This window comes from Phyllobates terribilis, unplaced genomic scaffold (genome assembly GCF_046119375.1).
Source record: "Phyllobates terribilis strain yellow unplaced genomic scaffold, ASM4611937v1 Scaffold_9__5_contigs__length_417890890, whole genome shotgun sequence".
Classification (NCBI taxonomy): domain Eukaryota; kingdom Metazoa; phylum Chordata; class Amphibia; order Anura; family Dendrobatidae; genus Phyllobates; species Phyllobates terribilis.
The window spans coordinates 283,038,325-283,058,043 of NW_027362769.1; the positions used below are offsets into that span (position 1 = coordinate 283,038,325).

The 19,719-nt window shown below is 42.1% G+C and overlaps 1 protein-coding gene across 1 annotated transcript in view; it reads left to right on the forward strand.

Annotated features, from left to right (window-relative positions):
• The window catches only part of ANKAR (ankyrin and armadillo repeat containing), a 541,104-nt gene that overhangs the window by 104,147 nt on the left and 417,238 nt on the right, over positions 1 to 19,719 (forward strand). Inside the window, exon 5 of the mRNA XM_073647842.1 lies at positions 13,275 to 13,390. Coding sequence (XP_073503943.1) covers positions 13,275 to 13,390 — 116 coding nt within the window. The remainder of the gene's footprint in view (positions 1 to 13,274; positions 13,391 to 19,719) is intronic.

Genomic DNA, 19,719 nt, shown 5'->3' on the forward strand with positions numbered 1-19,719 from the left:
GGTACAGCAAATGAAAATTATGGTAAGTATACTGTGAACATGTACTGAAAGACAGTACAATTCATAAATCCACAATGGCATAATAATCCATTCAGCTAACTGTCCACATCAGAGAAACCATAATATTAATTGATTACCTCATATAAAAAGTACATTCAAAAATAAGGTGCCTAATATAGTGCAAATCACATAGATATAAAGGTTATATAATAGATGTAATTAGAATGTTCATCTCAATACAGAAGGAAGTATATAATTCTAATTACAGCTCTGTCTAAAATCTGGACCAAATACAAACAACATGGGAAGGTTGTTAAAGGCAAACATACTGGTAGACCAAGGAAGACATCAAAGCGTCAAGACCGGAAACTTAAAGCAATATGTCTCCAAAACAGGAAATGCACAACAAAACAAATGAGGAACGAATGGGAGGAAACTGGAGTCAATGTCTGTGACCGAACTGTAAGAAACCGCCTAAAGGAAATGGGATTTACATACAGAAAAGCTAAACATAAGCCATCATTAACACCTAAACAGAAAAAAACAAGGTTACAATGGGCTAAGGAAAAGCAGTCGTGGACTGTGGATGACTGGATGAAAGTCATATTCAGTGATGAATCGTGAATCTGCACTGGGCAAGGTGATGATGCTGGAACTTTTGTTTGGTGCCGTTCCAATGAGATTTATAAAGATGACTGCATGAAGAGAACATGCAAATTTCCACAGTCATTGATGATATGGGGCTGCATGTCAGGTAAAGGCACTGGGGAGACGGCTGTCATTACATCTTCAATAAATGCCCAAGTTTACATTCCTTGAAAGAAGACACATAAGATCAATGTCATGGCCTGCAAATAATCCGGATCTCAATCCAATTGAAAATCTTTGGTGGAAGTTGAAGAAAATGGTCCATGACAAGGCTCCAACCTGCAAAGCTGATCTGACAACAGCAATGAGAGAAAGTTGGAGCCAGATTGATGAAGAGTACTGTTTGTCACTCATTAAGTCCATGCCTCAGAGACTGCAAGCTGTTATTAAAGCCAGAGGTGGTGCAACAAAATACTAGTGATGTATTGGAGTGTTCTTTTGTGTGTTTGTTTTTCATGATTCCATAATTTTTTCCTCAGAATTGAGTGATTCCATCATTTTTTCCCTCTGCTTGGTCTGAAAAAAATTACCCTTACTGAGTACCACATTTTTTTTCTTGATTTCTTTTAGTGTTTCTTAAAGCCATAAAGTTGCCATTTGAAATGACTTTAGTTTTGTGCCATGTCTGTAATCTGCTTTTTTTCAACAACATTAAACAACTGAATGAACATCCTCCGAGACCGGTGATTCCATAATTTTTGCCAGGGGTTGTAGTTTGGTGTCGTCAGCAAAAACTGACACTTTACTCTCGATCCCATCCACAATGTCATTAATAAAGAGGTTAAAAAGAATTGGTCCTAGCACACATCCCTGTGGCACCCCACTGCTGACTATATCCCATTTAGAGAACGTACCATTTATGACGACTCTTTGTTTCCTATCATTTAGCCAATTCCTTACCCATCTACATATAGTTTCCCCAAGTCCTTGCTTCTGTAGCTTCAGTATAAGACTGTTATGTGGAACAGTATCAAATGCCTTTGCATAGTCCAGATAAATCACATAAGCTGCATTACCAACATCCAGATTTGCACTTACCTCCTCATAGAAACCTAACATTAGACACGACTTATCTTTCATGAATCCATGCTGGTTATCATTTATTATATTATTCTCTGTGACATAACTCTGCAGGTCATCTCTTATGATGCCCTCAAAAACTTTGCACACTACCGATGTCATACTTACCGGACGGTAGTTGCTTGGATCCACCTTGTACCTTTCTTAAATATCGGTACCACATCAGCCATCCTCCAATCCTGTGGCACTACCCATTACAAGAGAGTCTAAGAATGCGATACATCGGTCTGTCAATTACTGAGCTCAATTCCCTCAGTATCCGTGGATGAATACCATATGGGCAGGGGGATTGTCAATGTTTTAATTTGCTCAGACGCAGGCGTACTTCTTTTTGTGTTAAACTACTTCTTTCAGATGGTGAACTTTGATTTTTTCCTTATTGAAAGATCCCTGGAACAGACAGTTCATTGGTGAATTTGGATGAAAAATGCCTGTTTAATTTCAACCTTTTCTTTGTCCCCTATAATTATCTTGCTATTATTGTCTTTTAAGGATCCGATAACATCTGTTATTTTCTTTTTCGCATTGATGTATTTATACATTTTTTAAGATTTATTTTAATGTCGCTGGCGATTTGTTTCTCTGTAGATAATTTTGCTAGCTTGATTTCTTTTTTATATTTCTTATTTGGGTCTTTATACTCCTGAAATGCTATTTAGACATTATCGGCCTTCAAGATTTTGAATGTCCTTTGTTTTTGTCTGATTAAACTCTATACTGTCTTATTTATCCATAATGGTTTATTTTTATTCCTGGACATTTTATTACCAGAGGGTATACATTTTCTACAGGATTCTAGTAGTGTATTCTTAAACATGCCCCATTTATGTTAAGTATCCCCAGTTGCCATGACATGTGTAGCGCTGGCCCCCTTCCCCCGGCAGGAATGCCAGCCTACTCACCACCGCAGCCCCCATCCTGCACTTCCTCGATGTCTGCTGCCCGGGGTACGCTTGCTCTCCCTCCTTCTTAAAGGGGCCACGCACGCCGTCCTAAGGTGTCCCCAACCACTAGCTGAATGACACCTTCTATTTAAGGCACCTCCAACATGGAGGTGCCTGTGCAATGTTGTTTGTATGTTTCCTAAAACACACTTGCTAGTTCTCAGGTCCCAGTGCGTGTATCCAGTATACCTACCTGTCCGTCAGCCATGCCTGCCTGCCTGTCCGTCAGTGGTGTCAGCCTGTTCGTCCATCTGCTGTGCAATCCTGCCTGTCAGCCGTACCAGCCTGCTTGTCCATCTGCCGTGCCACTCCGCCTGTCTATCAGCTGTGTCAGACCGCGTGCCCATCTGCCGTGCAAGCTTGCCTTTCTATCAGCCAGCCTGCTTATGTCGTGTCAGTCTACCATTCCCGGCCGCTCCTGTCCCTTGGGGGTCAGCTGCCATCCACCCGAGGTCAGTCCCAGAGTAGCACCTGGTTCCGCCTCCCTCGTCTCTACTCGGATCACAGTGTCGTCAGCTGCCGTGCAGTTGAGGTCGGACTTGGTCAGGTACCTAGTTACACCATTCTGGGCTTTCCTCGGATCGCGGCACAGTGGTTCCACCACCCAGAGTGTAACAACATGGTCCCAGTCTACACAATTAAGCTCTTCCCTTAATTTGTTGAAATCAGCTTTCCTAAAGTTTCAGGTTTTTGCATTTCCCCTTTAAATGTTTGATTGAAAATTACATTGAAACTTACCATATTATGGTCGCTGCTTCCCAATGCTCCCTGACATGTAGATCTGAAATTATATCTGGTCTATTTGACAGAACCAGATCCTACAGATTACCTCCGTGGTTGTTTCATCTACCAACTGAGAGAGGTAACTGTCTTGAATTGTGGATAAGAATTTGCAGATTTTAGCACAATAACTAGAAGATTCTATGTCCCATTCAATGTCTGGATTGTTAAAATCCCCCATAATAAGGACCATATTATTTGCTGCCTTTTTCATGTGTTGCAACATTTCCTCGTCTACCTGTTCTGCTATATTAGGTTGCTTGTAGCAAACTCCAATTAGCAGCTTTCCATTATTGCCATCCCCATGTACATTTACCCATACTGACTCTACATTATTGCAGCTCCCCCCAATGTCATCATTGAGCACAGGTCTTAAGTTGGATTTATCGAAAATACACACCCCTCCATCTGTTTTGTCTTTCCTGTCCTTTCTAAATGTAGTGTATGCCTCTAAATTTGTCACCCAGTCATGGCTTTCGTTTAGCCAGGTTTCTGTAATGCCCACCACATCGTAATGTGTGGTCGACAATAAGAGTCTCCAATTCATTCATTTTGCTTGCAAGACTTCTTGCATTTGCCAGCAGACATTTAATACTATTAGCACATTTATTACTCCTACTCCCCTCCCTACTTTCCTTGCATATCCCAGCCCTCCCTAAATCCTCATTAACATCTACTGTCTCACTCTCTCTACTCTATCTATCCCCTTATTAGCACAATTACCCTCCCCCCAGATCCTAGTTTAAAAACTCCTCCTTCAATCTGACCATTTTTTCTCCAGCACAGCTGTACCCTCCCCATTGAGATGCAGCCCGTCCCTACTGTAGAGCCTGTAGCCAACAGACAAGTCAGCCCAGTTCTCCATGAACCCAAATTCTTCCTTCCTGCACCAATCTTTAAGCCACTTATTTTTCTCCCTAAGCTCCCACTGTGTTTCTAGTGACGCTCGTGGCATCGGCAGTATTTCTGAAACCACCACCTTGCAGGTCCTGGCCTTCAGCTTCTCTCCTAGTTCCCTGTAATCATTTTTAAGGACCTTGCACCTCCCTCCAACTTTGTCATTGGTAGCGATGTGTACCATGACCGCTGGGTTTTCCCCACCCCCACCCAGCAATCTGTCTATCTGATCCGCAATATGCCGCAAACTCGAGCACCCAGCAGACAACACACTGTTCGGCATTCACGGTCTCGGTGGCAGATGACCCTGTCTGTCCGCCTAATAGAGCCCCCTACCATCTGTCTGGACTTTGCTGCACTCTTATTTCCCTCCTTCCTACAGCAGTCGTCTTCCTGGTTGCTAGGAGCAGCGACCTGCTGCAGTGATCCCATTCCTGGGCCTGCAATCCTGATATCAGCCCAAAAGGCATATTTACTAGGTTGTGCCAGATTAGGTCTGAGCTCCCTGGCACTTTTCCCCCTACCCCTTCTTCTAATTGTTACCCAGGTACCTACTTCTCTGTCCTGATCTTCCCCACCTCCAACTCCTCCAAATCACTGGCCCCACCTAGAGCCGCTCAGTGAGCTCTAGACTCCTCTCCAGGTTTGCAATGCTCCTGAGTGTTGTTAGCTGCATATTTAGATCCATTACCTGAGCTTCCAAACATATACCAGCTGACATTGCGCGCAGACATATTAACCCTCGAACGGCTGTTCAAGGCATGCATACATCTCACAAGATGCACACCTGGTAGCATTGTCCATGGAGCACATACTAAATGGGGATACACAGTACAGATGAAAGCAGAAAGCAATGGAAAACTAGTAAGGAAAACTCCACACTATGCTGTTGTGTTTAAACTATGATATTGCACTAATCTGCAGCCCTGCAAAAGCAGCCCCCGTTGTGCTCAGCAGCCTCGCTTACAGTCTTATGAACTTGTAGTCCTCCAACCAGCGAAGCACAGATGTATGTGCAGGTCAGATATTTTATTTGTATAAACCCTAATTCTAAAAAAAAAGATAACCAAACTATTTGGGTGCCATAAGCAAATCTTGTGCCTATTCTTTATAAATGAAGTATACATGCCAAGCATCGCCTTAAAACGGTTTTCCCAATTACCTACGCCGCATGACTAGGTGAACAAAGGCCACATACAACAGTATATCTGCATATCATTTTATATACATTTTTGCATTGCTTCTACCATTCTACTATTTGCATTGCTTTTAGAATATGTACCATCTACCATTTAGAGCATGCCTGCACCATATACGGCCCACCAAGGGGTTTGTTGCGGCCCGCAGAGCTGTCCAGGAGACGCTGCTCCCTTCTTCCTATATTCAAATGTATTCACATTTTTAAGTCGTAAATACATTTGAACACTGTGGTGTCAGGACAGGGGCAGAGCAGAGGAGCGCCTATCCCGATGTGCATCGGCATGATGAGGTCAGCACGTTCCTGACCTCATCACACTGCTGCTGGCGCCATGATTGCTGTTACTTTCCAGGGGACATGATGGACAAATGGGGGATATTATGGGGCAATGGGGTCATTATGAAGTAATGGGTGACATTATGGGGCTATGGTTAACATTATGGGGCAATGGGTGACATTATGGAGCTATGGGGACATTATGGAGGTTGCTTAGAGGCCTACATCGGTATTAAAGAAGGTGCAGGAATTTCTGGCAAGTGCTAGTTGTGTACAGCATGTATCAACAAACTGGAACTGAGGTGTTAGTCAAGGTGGAATGAATTTTGAACAGTTTCAAATATCAGTTGATTTTGCATCAAAACCTTCAGACCTATGCTAAAATGCTGAAGAAGGATAGGAATTTCATTTTTCAGCACAACAACTACCCTAAGCTTACCTCCAAAGCAACAAGAAAGTGGTTTCACCACAAAAGGATCAAAGTTTTGGAATGACCCAACTAGAGACTAGATCTAATTACACTTGAAAATCTGTGGGTTGGCCTGAAGAGAGCACTATACACAGGATGCCCTGCAATCTGACAGATTTGGAGTATTACTGCAAAGAAGAGAAGGTAAAGATTGCTAATTCTAGATGTGTCATGCTGATAGACTTCTACCCAAACAGACTGAATGCTGTCATAAATTCAAAGGATACTTCAAACACACAGTACGTCCCAACTTATGAAGAACAGAAAGAGAGATATGTTGAGACAAATTTTGGCCACGCCCCTGGCCACACCCCAATCCATGTCCATTTACCATTACCTTTCTCCCCTGGCGGTGGTAGTGAGGGAAATTCAGTAGACGTCCAAGACTGCAGGGCGTAGACCCAAATCCGGAACAGTCTGCTGTATCCAGGACAGTTGGGACTAGAGATGAGCAGATCGATTCATGGGTCTCTTGTTCAGCGTCCAGGTCAGTGGTACTTGGCGGCTGGCCTCGAATCTCTAACCTTCCACCTTCCCCGGCGGCTTTAGATCAATTAGGGCCGGTGGGACGTCATCTGCGCGTCCTGCTCATCTCTAGTTGTGGATCATTTTTTGTTCATTCATTCACAGTCAGAGCTGCCAGAACTTTCTCATCTTTATGTAGCTTCACTATAAGACATCTGATTTCTGGTGTCTCTAAGTCTGTGTTCACACATTGCAGAAATACTGTGTTTTTGTTTTCTGCAGGATCCGCCCCAAACTACAGTACAGACCAAAAGTTTGGACACACTTTCTCATTTAAAGATTTTTCTGTATTTTCATGACTATGAAAATAGTACATTCACACTGAAGGCATCAAAACTATGAATTAACATGTGGAATTACATACTTAACAAAAAAGTGTGAAACAACTGAAAATATGTCTTATATTCTAGGTTCTTCAAAGTAGCCACCTTTTGCTTTGATGACTTGCACAACACAACTGATGGTCCCAACCCCATTTATAAGGCAAGAAATCCCACTTATTAAACCTGACAGGGTACACCTGTGAAGTGAAAACCATTTCCGGTGACTACCTCTTGAAGCTCATCAAGAGAATGCCAAGAGTGTGCAAAGCAGTCATCAAAGCAAAAGGTGGCTACTTTGAAGAACCTAGAATACAAGACATATTTTCAGTTGTTTCACACTTTTTTTGTTAAGTATATAATTCCACATGTGTTAATTCATAGTTTTGATGCCTTCAGTGTGAATGTACAATTTTCAAAGTAATGAAAATACAGAAAATTCATTAAATGAGAAGGTGTGTCCAAACTTTTGGTCTGTACTGTACACAACAATCTTCTCCCCCTTATTTGATATGTTTTTGGTGCAGATGTGAAGCCACGTTTTAGGCTGCGTGCACACGATGCGTTTTTCATGCGTTTATGCTGCGGAATTTCCGCAGCGGAAACGCATCAAAAACGCATGGTAATCCGCACCCTATGGTCCCCAATGGCATTCCGCAATGTCAATGCACATGCTGCGGATTTTTCCGCAACGGTTCTGCAGCGCAAATAAATCCGCAGCATGTTCATTAATTTTGCGGAAGCGCAGCGGAAGCCCCACCATTGACTTGCATTGAGACGCATAGAATCAGTGTCTGTACATTTGTACACGCGGATTTTATGCGTCTCTATGTGCAGATGGTACCCAGGTCTGGAGGAGAGGAGACTCTCATCCAGACCTGGGTACCATTGTACCTGTAAAAAAAAGAATAAAATAATAAATAAAGTTTATATTCACCTGTCCGGCGGCCCCTGCAGCGCTTACCTTCCAGGACCTGAGATGACGGCGCGGTCATGTGACCGCAGCCTGTCTCGCGATATGCCGGCAACCCGGAAGAAGCCAGGATGAGCGCGACAACACACGCGGCGGGGCATCGGAGGTAAGTATAGCTTTATTTTTTTATTTTTACGGTCACACTATATAAATCCATGCTGTTTGCATGGATTTATACAGTGTGACCTAGTTGTCAAGCACTTTCCAAGTGATGCTATCGATTGGAAAGTGCTTGTCAGTCCGCATGCGGAAACACATGCGCTAACGCATGTGGAAATGCATGTGAATCCGCATGTATTCTGCAGGAAAAACACATGCACAATCTGCATGTGTTTTTTCTGCCAGGGAGATGCAGAAATGCTGCAGAAATTTTCTGCTTCATTTCTGCATTGTGGGCACATAGCCTTAATGTGCTTTTTATAGTACAGAAAAGCTTTGGTTCTGCACTTAGTAAAGTATCTGCGTTTATTTTTTAGGTTCCACATAGAAGCATCTAGAGAATAAAAGCACCAAAACTGCACAGTTCAGCAGCGTCCTTGGACGCACAGTGGGCACCTTTTTTGTTAAAGTTCTGTAGGTTTTATTAACGATGTTTTACAAAAAAGAGGCTAAAGAAAAAGGGGGGAGACATATTATAAATACACAGTAATATAGAAGCAAACAAGAACATAATAAAAGCAAAAAAGTGAAATTTAAAGGAGTGAGAGATATAGGCAAAATAAAGGTGGAAAGGGTTAATGATGAGGAGGGGAAGGAAAACTATGGTTTATTAAGGAAAAGGAAGAAAAAGGAAAAAGAAAAAATTAAAGGGATAGAAGAAAAATGAAAAAGATTGATATGTACAGGATAGGCGAGGGAAAGGAGTTATGATACACCTATAAGATATCTTATATATAAAACTTTTAAGAGGTAGGAGGGGGAGAAAAGGAATGGGAAAGGCAAGGAAAGAAAAGGGAAAGGAAGAACACCTGTAAAAACAGCTGGAGAGAAGCATTGAGATAAATACTAACTTTTAAATATTGTAAAATACTGTTTGTTGAATTCTAATAGCGGGTGCAGTTTTCATGAAATCACAACCACTTTGCTTGGACAGTTAAACACAGTAGAATTTTTGTGCAAAAAATATGCAGCATTTGCGCTACATGTGAACAAGGTCTAAATTTCGAAGCAAAGTGGACGTGATTCCATGAAATCTCCGCCCTCTGTGGTCTGAAGACGCTGCTGAACTCTGAGGTTTGGGACACATTTTCTCTCTATAGGCTTCTTCTGAAAAAATTGCATGAAGAAAAAAAACACCGCTGCATTTTTAAGTGCAAAATCAAAGCTTTTCTGTGGTATTAAAAAAGTGTTAAAAACTGCTTCATATCTGCCCCAGAATCAAATCAAATAAGTGGGGAAACGCATAAAAGAAACACAGAAAACACGCAATAATAAGATAAGAGTGTTATTGCGTCGTGTGGTGCGGACACCTGCAGAAAAAAAGCAGCAGAAAGAATGCTGCATTTACGCTCCGTGTGAACATGGCGTCAGCATTACAGTCTTACTACATTTTTTATGGGTTTAATAGAGAAAAAATATCAATCATGCCATTTTTTATGTCATTTACTGATCCCCGTAAATAAGCTGATCGCTGTTTTGTGCGGGTCCTTACGATTACAGGGACACCAAATATGTCCGTGTTATTTGCTGATTTGTGATGCTCATTATTTTTTATAAAACGCATTAAAAATTACAATATTTTTCATTATCAAGTGTTTTTCATTATTATTTTTTAGCAATTTTATAGGCGGAAAAAAATCTCTTATTCTCCCTCTAGAATAAAAATACATACATCTTACATAGCCGTGTATTTCTATCAGTACAATCAGCCTATGGTCAGATGCTGCAGTACAGATCAAGTACACAAAATTCTCCCATGACATCATCAGAGCTTGTAGTTTAGCAGCTCAAGTGTCTGTGTCAATAATGTTTTAAAGTTGTGGGTTCAAGACCAGGGACTCTCAGAAAAAAATATTAAATTTTTGTAATTGCTTATTATTTTTACTACTTTTATAGGACCAAAAAAATAATTTTCTTCTCCTCAGTATACAGGCACCATAAAAAATATATTGTTATACACAATGTTTCTCTGTGGATTTGTATGAGCTGCTTCAGGATTCATTGCCTGCAATGTAGAGTCAAGATAACCAAATTCTCCTATGCTTATCATTGAGAGCTGTAGCTCAGTGGTTAGAGCTACAGTCTCTGCCTCTGGATGCTGAGATCCCAGTTGATTTGAGTTCCAGTCCTGAGTAGATGCGATCACAGGAGAAACAAGAGGTGAGTAATGTAATTTAAATTATGCATTTCACAGGGAGAAGCAGTCCCGCCCCCTGAGGAGGAGCTACGGAGTGATGAAAACCTCAGAGAGGTAAGTATATATAGAAGACGAGAGAACAGCTGTGTCATGACGGGACAGTCCTGCCCAATCCGGGACGGTTGGGAGCTATGCATCATCAAAGTATTATTTTAAGGGTGTGCATATTTATGAAACCACGTATTTTAGTTCTTTATTTTTCTTTTTTCACACAAAAAGATTTCTGTTTGTTTTTTAACTGAATTGTGCAGATTAAAGGTAATATTATATGCAGCCTGAGCTCCATAGGAGACCTTGATTTTCACTATATATTGCAATGCTGTAGTATTACAGTACATAGTATAAGCAATTGAATGATCACAAGTTCAAGTCACTTAAGGCATGACCGCAATTGTGTGATTTGCGTACATGTGATTACGTCCTGACAAGACATGCGCTGATTCGCTCAATACAAGTGATTGAGAGAGACCGCACACATCTAGTCAGAATGTGGCCTGAAGTATGCAAATCAAATACTGATAATTAATGAAAATCTGATGAGTAAAATAAAGGAGTCTGAGTGAATTTGGTGTAGAGATAGGGCCAAAATTATAGATGGGAAAAATTGGCTCAAGTGGCTGAGGTGAGTAGTAGAGAGAGGAAACTGGAGAAGCACCTCCCAAACAGCCCCCATTATTTCTTTTTCTTTTTGTTGATTGAACCAGGTTGGGTAGGAAGGGTTTAAATAAAGATGTTATATGTAACTTATATTAATATATGTTGTTTCCAAAACTGAAAAATGAAAAAAAAAGTCAAACAAAAATTAAAAAACGAACATATTTGACATTGTCTTCGCTATAAAATTCTGGTCTATCAAAATATAAAAGGAATTAATCCATATGGATATGGATCCATAAATCCATATGATAGAAGTAAAATTTATTTTAAAAAAATGCTATAATTTCCGATTTCTGTCACCACACATCCCTAAAAGAAGCATTAAAAAGCAAGCAAACCGTGACATCTACCCCATAGCGATCTTAATAAATTGTTATAGCGTCTCTTCAAAAACAAGCCTTCACACAGCTCAATCGATGGAAAATAATGTTACATTTCTTGGAAAATAGCAAAACAAAACAAATTTTTTTATACACTTCCAAACATTTTTTACCACTTGTAATTTTTTTTTTCAAGTTAATAGCCGATGAACTCTGGTGACCTTACTTACGTCAGCGCTCGCTGCGTGAGAATGTTCACAGAGCGAGTGCTGACAAGTGTGTTCCGGCTGGCGTGCTGATCGGTCGCATCATGCCACCGCTCAACATACCATCCGGATGTAGAAGTGCTGGGGTTCGTCATGGGACATCATCAGTATGGATTATCTGTGAACAGGTGAGGATGACTTTTTTATTTTATTTTTTATCTTAATAAATGGGTAAAAGAGCGTTGGGGAGTGTTTTGTTCAAATAAAGGACTTTGCTCTGTGTTTTTTTACTTAAACTTACGGGGTTAGTAATGAGGGTGTCATTACAAAGCTGACATCATGCCAAAAACCATTACCCCACTTACCACCGCACCAGAGCAAGTGGGAAGCGCCGAGGCTAAATGCCAGAATTGGCACATCTAATGGATGAGTAATTTCTGGGGCGCCTGAGGGCTGTTGATTAGTCTGGAAAGGGGCCAATATCCATGGCCCCTTCCTAGGCTATTAATATCAGCCTGCAGCTGTCTCCTTAGCCTTTGCTGGTTATGAAAAATAGGGAGGGCCTCATGTCATTTTTTGGGGGGGGTCCCATCTTGTTAATATCCAGTAAAGGCTAAGTAGACAGCTGTGAGCTGATATTAATAGCCTGGGAAGCTCCATGTTTATTACCCCCTTCCCAGACTATGAACAACAGCCCCCAGCTGTAGACTTTCCCTCAGCTGGTTAAGAAAAATAAGGGGGACCCCAGACCATTTTTTTCTTTTGTTTATTAGCTAAATACATGTACAGTAAGCTACACATGCACTGCACTAATTATATATCTCAATGACATCTGTCTATTAATTCTATCTATATATCTATTCTATCTAATCTATTCTGACAGTTCACGCTGTGACTTTACTGTACTCGGCTGATGAAATGTCGGGTTTCCTATGAAATGGGTGCCTAAAAATCGCACTGCACACGCATGGTTTGTGTGCTATGCAATTCTTTTCTCTCACCCATTGACTTGCATTGGTGAGTCTTGGCCGTTTTACGCCGGCATATGCAGGTGAGGAAAAACTCACAGATGGACACTGCCTAATTGAATAACAGTGTAGCGATTTTTTTTTTCTCACATTTCACTCACTGATTTTATACGCAGATGTGAGCGAACCCTTAATCTGATCTCCCCTGTAACTTTGGCTGGTGTATTAACCCCTATTAAAGGGCAAATCCAACCTCCTGCGTGCATAGCAGAACTGTTCGGTGTCTATTAAGACACTGCAACTTCTCTCCCTCCCTAAACCCATGACCTCTGGTCCAAAGGAGAAACCGCTGTCTGTATGTAGCGTTCATGAAGGCAGAGACGGTAATAAACCATCTGTGCCATCTCTATGGGGAGTCTGGCTGTGTATGGTAGCCAGCCCCCTGCCCTCCTCACCTGAAATATTTTGTGCAGCTGCTCCACTATACAGTGATGTTTTTAGAACAAACTTTTTTTTTTATTTTTACTAATTTGATATATTTAGAGTGGTATTATATTTTGGTCTTCTTATACTTAATGGACTTTCTCTTGGCAAAAATAATGCTTATATGTGGAATACTAATCAGTTATGTGTTTAATAGCTGTTTCTTCTTTTCAGGCTGCTTATGAAGAGATATGTACCATGGCCACAGAGCATGGTAATGAGCTCTTTAACCTTGACACAGCATACAGGGATCACTACCCTATTCCTGTCATAGAATTTGAAGGAAAGAGGCAAGTTAACAAAAATATATATTGAAAAATGTAATATTTCGTTTAACCCCAAAAAATTACTTTCTGAATTTTCAAAAAGGGTAGATATTTGGCAAATTAGGCTGAGAGAACAGCCAGAACATACTAATTCACTTAGCCAAGATAGTATAGAATGCTGAATGTCCACATGTTTTTTTTTTAGCAAACTATGTGCTTTTCTTTATGCTGTAGCCAATGAGCTAGTCTGTAAGTATCAGTACAGGATAGGAAGCAACGGAAGTGTGTGTTTTAAAAATCTAAACCCTCGTAAATCCTAAGGCCTATCTCTTAGTACTGAGTGAAAAATGTGCTTTAGGATAGAGCTACACAAAGACTTTGTCAAAAGACCGCTGTGTGTTGCTGTTACATCACAGCACAAGACAAGTGAATGGGGTGCATTGTAATCTCTAAGGTACCGCAACAAGCAAGTTTTAAAAAAAATCCAACAATGTTGGATTTTTTGTGACTTGCTTGTTGGGTTTGTGTTACATTAGTGATTGCAATGCGACCCCATTCACTTGTATTGTGCTGTGATGTAACAGAGACGTATAGCAATCTTTGGCCGTGTGACGTCTGTCGCGGCCAAAGTCACCATGTGGACTATGAGTATCAAACTCATTTTCACCGAGGGCCACATCAGCATTATTTCCTTCAAAGGGCCAATTCAGATTGTAAGGGCTCATACTGACATCTGTTCAACACGGTACGAGCATGGACTGTAATGCATCGACTGGCCATGGGCTAAATGAGAGCTGTCCCAGGGTTGTAGGGCTAAGAACATGTCACTGGACAGTAGGGCTAAGAGAACTGTTTCTGGGTAGTAGAGCTTAGAGAGCTGTCCCTGGATAGTAGGGCTAAGAGCACTGTACCTAGGTTGTAGGGCTATGAGAGATGTCCCTGTGTAGTAGGGCTGGGAGAGCTCTCCCTGGGTAGTAGGGCTAAAAGCGTTGTCCCTGGATAGTAGGGCTAAGAGAGATGTCCCTGTGTAGTAGGGCTAAGATAGCCTGCCAGACCTCAGAGTCTGCAAGCACGCCCCTGCACTTTGCTCTACATCTCGCAGTTCAGCATATCTGTGCAGAGACGGCTGTCAATCAAAGTGTTGGGGTGTACTTACAGCCACCGCCTGACAGAATAGAGTGCGTTGCTGTGAGAGGTAGCTGAAACCAGTTCATGCATGTCCTTATGACTGAACTCCAGCGGCTCCCAGGAGGACATAAGTTAACGTCTTGCCGGTAGCCACACTTTCATCAAGCGGACAGGCAGTATTGTATTGCCATTTACCCGCAGATTGCTGTAAATGGACAACCCCTATAATACCGTTTAATTTTTTTCATGTCTCTTTGTAAAACCCAAGTGCAGAAACAATTAATGATACACAAAATGTTTAAATTCTTAAAGCGATTGTCCACTGCTTTTATTTTGATGATCCTATTCTCAGGAAAGCTAATCAATATAAAATTGGAGGAAGCCCGACAACATGTGCTGTCATCACCTCTATGTGCTGTCAGATGTAAACAGTGTATGGGGGGGGGGGAACACCATAGTTCCATACTCTTGTTTAGTGGCTGCTGTGGGTACTGCAGATCAGCTCCTATTCTCTTTAACTGTTCTAAGCAGTGTACGTATATGTGTTGTTCCGCTTCTTGCGCTGTTTGCATCCAGCATCTGATGGAGGTAAATACAGCTGATTATGGGTTGTAGGACATACTGATTTTATATTGATGAGCTATCCTTAGTGTTAGATATTAATTTAACCCCTTTCCGACATGATACGTACTACTAATATGTATCTGTGCCCTGGGAACTATGGACCAGATACGTATTAGTACGCATCGGCGATTCCGCCCGCACACAGGCTGTGTGGGCGGAATCGCCACCGGGAGTTAGCTGATTGTCACAGCTGACACCCGGTGCTATGTGCAGGGAGCGGTCCCGCACCGCTCCCAGCACATTAACCCCCGAAATGCTGCGATTGAAGTCGATTGCAGCATTCCGGTGGCAAGAGGAGGTAAGCGCCGATACTCACCTCCTCTCCGGCGTCCCGCGGTGTCTGTGGCCGGGTGCTGTGGTTGTCATGTGACCCAGATGTCGTCGTGACTATATCCGGGTCACCTGACACCAGGAAGATACTTTGATCATGCGCAGTGCATGATCACAGTATCTTCTCCCTCTGCAGCTGTGACAGCCTGTATAGCACAGGGATGCTGCTGCTATAAAAAAAATAATTGTAAAAATATAAAAAAAAAATGAAAAAAATAATCCCCAAAAAATAAAAATATTTTGTACCCATCAATAAATAGTATTCTGAAAAAAACAAACAATAAAAGTACACATATTTGGTATCGCCGGATCCGGAACGACCTGACCTATAAAACTGTCCCGCTAGTTAATCCCTTTAGTGAGCACTTTAAAAAAAATAAATAAAAAACGACGCAAAAAACAATGCTTTATCATCATACCGCCAAACAAAAAATGGAATAAAACGCGATCAAAACGACAAATGTAAATAAAAATGGTACCACTGAAAATGTCATCTTACCGCAAAAAACAAGCCGCCATACAGCTCCATCAACCGAAAAATAAAAATGTTATAGCTCTCAGAATAAAGTGACGCAAAAATATTTTTTTCTATAAAATAGTTTTTATTGTGTAAAAGCGCCAAAACATAAAAAAAACTATATAAATGTAGTATCGCTGTAAACGTACTGACCCGAAGAATAAAGCTGCCTTATCAATTTTACCACACGCTGAACGGCATTAAAAAAAAAACTATTCCTGAATTGTTGGTTTTTGTTTATTCTGCCTCCCAAAAATTGGAATAGAAAGCGATCAAAAAATGTCACGTGCCTGAAAATGGCACCATTAAAAACGCCAACTCGTCCCGCAAAAAAACAAGCCGTCACATAACTTTGTCGGCCGCAATATGGAAAAATTATAGCTCTCAAAATATGTCTATGCAAAAACTAGTCTTTGCAAAAAAAAGCATCTTTTAGTGTGTGACAGCTGTCAATAATAAAAACTATAAATCTGGTATCGCTGTAATCACACCGACCCAAAGAAAAAAGTCGTCTAATCTCTTATATGGCACGAAGAAAGGCGTAAAAAATAAACTCTAGGGTTAGGGTTGTGCTAGGGTTAGGGTTGTGCTAGGGTTGGGTTAAGGTTGTGCTAGGGTTTAGGGTTGTGCTAGGGTTAGGGTTGTGCTAGGGTTAGGGTCGTGCTAGGGTTAGGGTTGTGCTAGGGTTAGGGTTGTGTTGGAGTTGGGAGTTTTTCAAAAGTAAAGATAAAAAAACAGTGACGATATGGTGACTAGTGTTGAGCGCAAATGCTCGCTACTTGTGTTTGCATCGGGTGTTTGGGTATGCACACAGTATCGCGGGTGCTTGAGTGACAAGCTCGAGTCTCCGCCCAATATGCTTTGCGGCCAAAAAAAACCTGTCGGGGATTGCCTGCCTTGGACGAGCGATCCCCACATGTTTCTCTTTGGGTGTCTAACAACCGTGAAACATGTGGGGCGGGGACTCGAGCATGTCACTCAAGCACTCGCATACCTGAGTACCCGATGAAAACTCAAGTAGCGAGCACTTGCGCTCAAGACTAATGACAACTTATTCAATATGATGACCTAATGTTATCAATTTCTGTGTCGTACCTCTGCTTTCAAAATGTTCACTATACTCCTTCATAAAATTCTTCAGGGGTCTAGTTTCCAAAATGTGAGGGGTTTCCACTATTTAGGTGCATCAGGGGCTCCAAACGCGACATGATGACCGCTCTCAATTCCAGCCAACTTTGTGTTCAAAAAGTCACACAGTGCTCCTTCCCTTCTGAACACTGCCGTGCGCCCAACCAGTGTATTTTCCCCACATATGGGGTATCGGCATACTCGGGAGAAATTGCACAAAAGTTTTTGGGGTCCATTTTCTCCTCTTACCTTTGTGAAAATAAAAAATTTGGGGCTAAAACATCATTTTTGTGGAAAAAGTTAGATTTTTTAATTTTCACGGCTCCATGTTATAAACTGCTGTGAAGCACCTGGGGGTTCAGGGTGTTCACCACACACTTAGATAAGTTCCCTGAGCAGTCTAATTTCAAAAATGGTGTCACTTGTTGGGGGTTTCCACTGTTTAGGCACATCAGGGGCTCTCCAAACGCAACATGGTATCCGCTAATTATTCAAGCAAATTTTACATTTAAAAGGTCAAATGGCGCTCCTTCCCTTCCGAACCCTGCCGTGTGCCCAAACAGTGGTTTGCCCCCACATATGGGGAATTGGCGTGCTCAGGAGAAATTGCACAACAAATTTTGTGGTCTATTTTTTCCTGTCACCCTTGCAAAAATAAAAAAATTGGGGTCTAAAGTAACATTTTTGTGAAAAAAAGTTAAATGTTCATTTTTTTCTTCCACTTTCCAAAAATTCCTGTGAAGCACAAGAAGGGTTAATAAACTTCTTGAATGTGGTTTTGAGCACCTTGAGGGGTGCAGTTTTTAGAATTGTGTCACTTTGGGGTATTTTCTGTCATAAAGGCCCCTCGTAGTGACTTCAAATGTGATGTGGTCCCTAATAAAAATGGTTTTGTAAATTTTGTTGTAAAAATGAGAAATCGCTGGTCAACTTTTAGCCCTTATAGCTCCCTAATAAAAAAAAATTTTGGTTCCAAAATTGTGCTAATGTAAAGTACACATGTGGGAAATGTTATTTATTAACTGTTTTGTGTAACATACAGTACAGACCAAAAGTTTGGGCACACCTTCTCATTTAAAGATTTTTCTGTATTTTCATGACTATGAAAATTGTACATTCACACTGAAGGCATCAAAACTATGAATTAACACATGTGGAATTATATATTTAACAAAAAAGTGTGAAACAATTGAAAATATGTCTTATATTCTAGGTTCTTCAAAGTAGCCACCTTTTGCTTTGATGACTGCTTTGCACACTCTTGGCATTCTCTTGATGAGCTTCAAGAGGTAGTCACTGGAAATGGTCTTCCAATAATCTTGAAGGAGTTCCCAGAGATGCTTAGCACTTGTTGGCCCTTTTGCCTTCACTCTGCGGTCCAGCTCACCCCAAACCATCTCGATTGGGTTCAGGTCTGGTGACTGTGGAGTCCAGGTCATCTGGCGTAGCACCCCATCACTCTCCTTCTTGGTCAAATAGCCCTTACACAGCCTGGAGGTGTGTTTGGGGTCATTGTCCTGTTGAAAAATAAATGATGGTCCAACTAAACGCAAACCGGATGGAATAGCATGCCGCTGCAAGATGCTGTGGTAGCCATGCTGGTTCAGTATACCTTCAATTTTGAATAAATCCCCAACAGTGTCACCAGCAAAGCACCCCCACACCATCACACCTCCTCCTCCATGCTTCACGGTGGGAACCAGGTATGTAGAGTCCATCCGTTCACCTTTTCTGCGTCGCACAAAGACACGGTGGTTGGAACCAAAGATCTCAAATTTGGACTTATCAGACCAGAGCACAGATTTCCACTGGTCTAATGTCCATTCCTTGTGTTCTTTGGCCCAAACAAGTCTCTTCTGCTTGTTGCCTGTCCTTAGCAGTGGTTTCCTAGCAGCTATTTTACCATGAAGGCCTGCTGCACAAAGTCTCCTCTTAACAGTTGTTGTAGAGATGTGTCTGCTGCTAGAACTCTGTGTGGAATTGACCTGGTCTCTGTTACCCTCGCGCCCGGACTGACTGGCATGAGCGTGGTTCGGGATCCCACTGGACCATGAACCGAGGAGTGCCTGGAGAGGCGTGACTAAGTATCAACCCGGTCCGACCAAAGTCGCACGGCGGCTCAGTCGACTCCGTGAACCAGGGAGGAACCGAGCAGAGGGACGAGGTGCTACTCCAGGTCAGACCCCGTCACAGCTGTTGACCCACACCGGGGAATGCAGGAACAGGCAGGTTAGACTGGCAAATAGACAAGTGGGTACTGGAAGGCACGGCTGGTATGCAGACAGGTGGGTATTGGCAGGCAAGGCTGGTATGCAGACAGGCAGATACTGGCAGGTAGGAACGCAGGCAGGATAGGGACCAGTACAGACTGGGATACAGGAACGGAGCTGCAGGTGCGGTAGACAAGCAGAGCAGAGCAAAACCCGCAGGTGCGGTAGACAAGCAGAGCAGAGCAAAACCCGCAGGTGCGGTAGACAAGCAGAGCAGAGCAAAACCCGCAGGTGCGGTAGACAAGCGGAGCAGAGCAAAACCCGCAGGTGCGGTAGACGAGCAGAGCAAAACCCGCAGGTGCGGTAGACAAGCAGAGCAGAGCAAAACCCGAAGGTGCGGTAGACAAGCAGAGCAG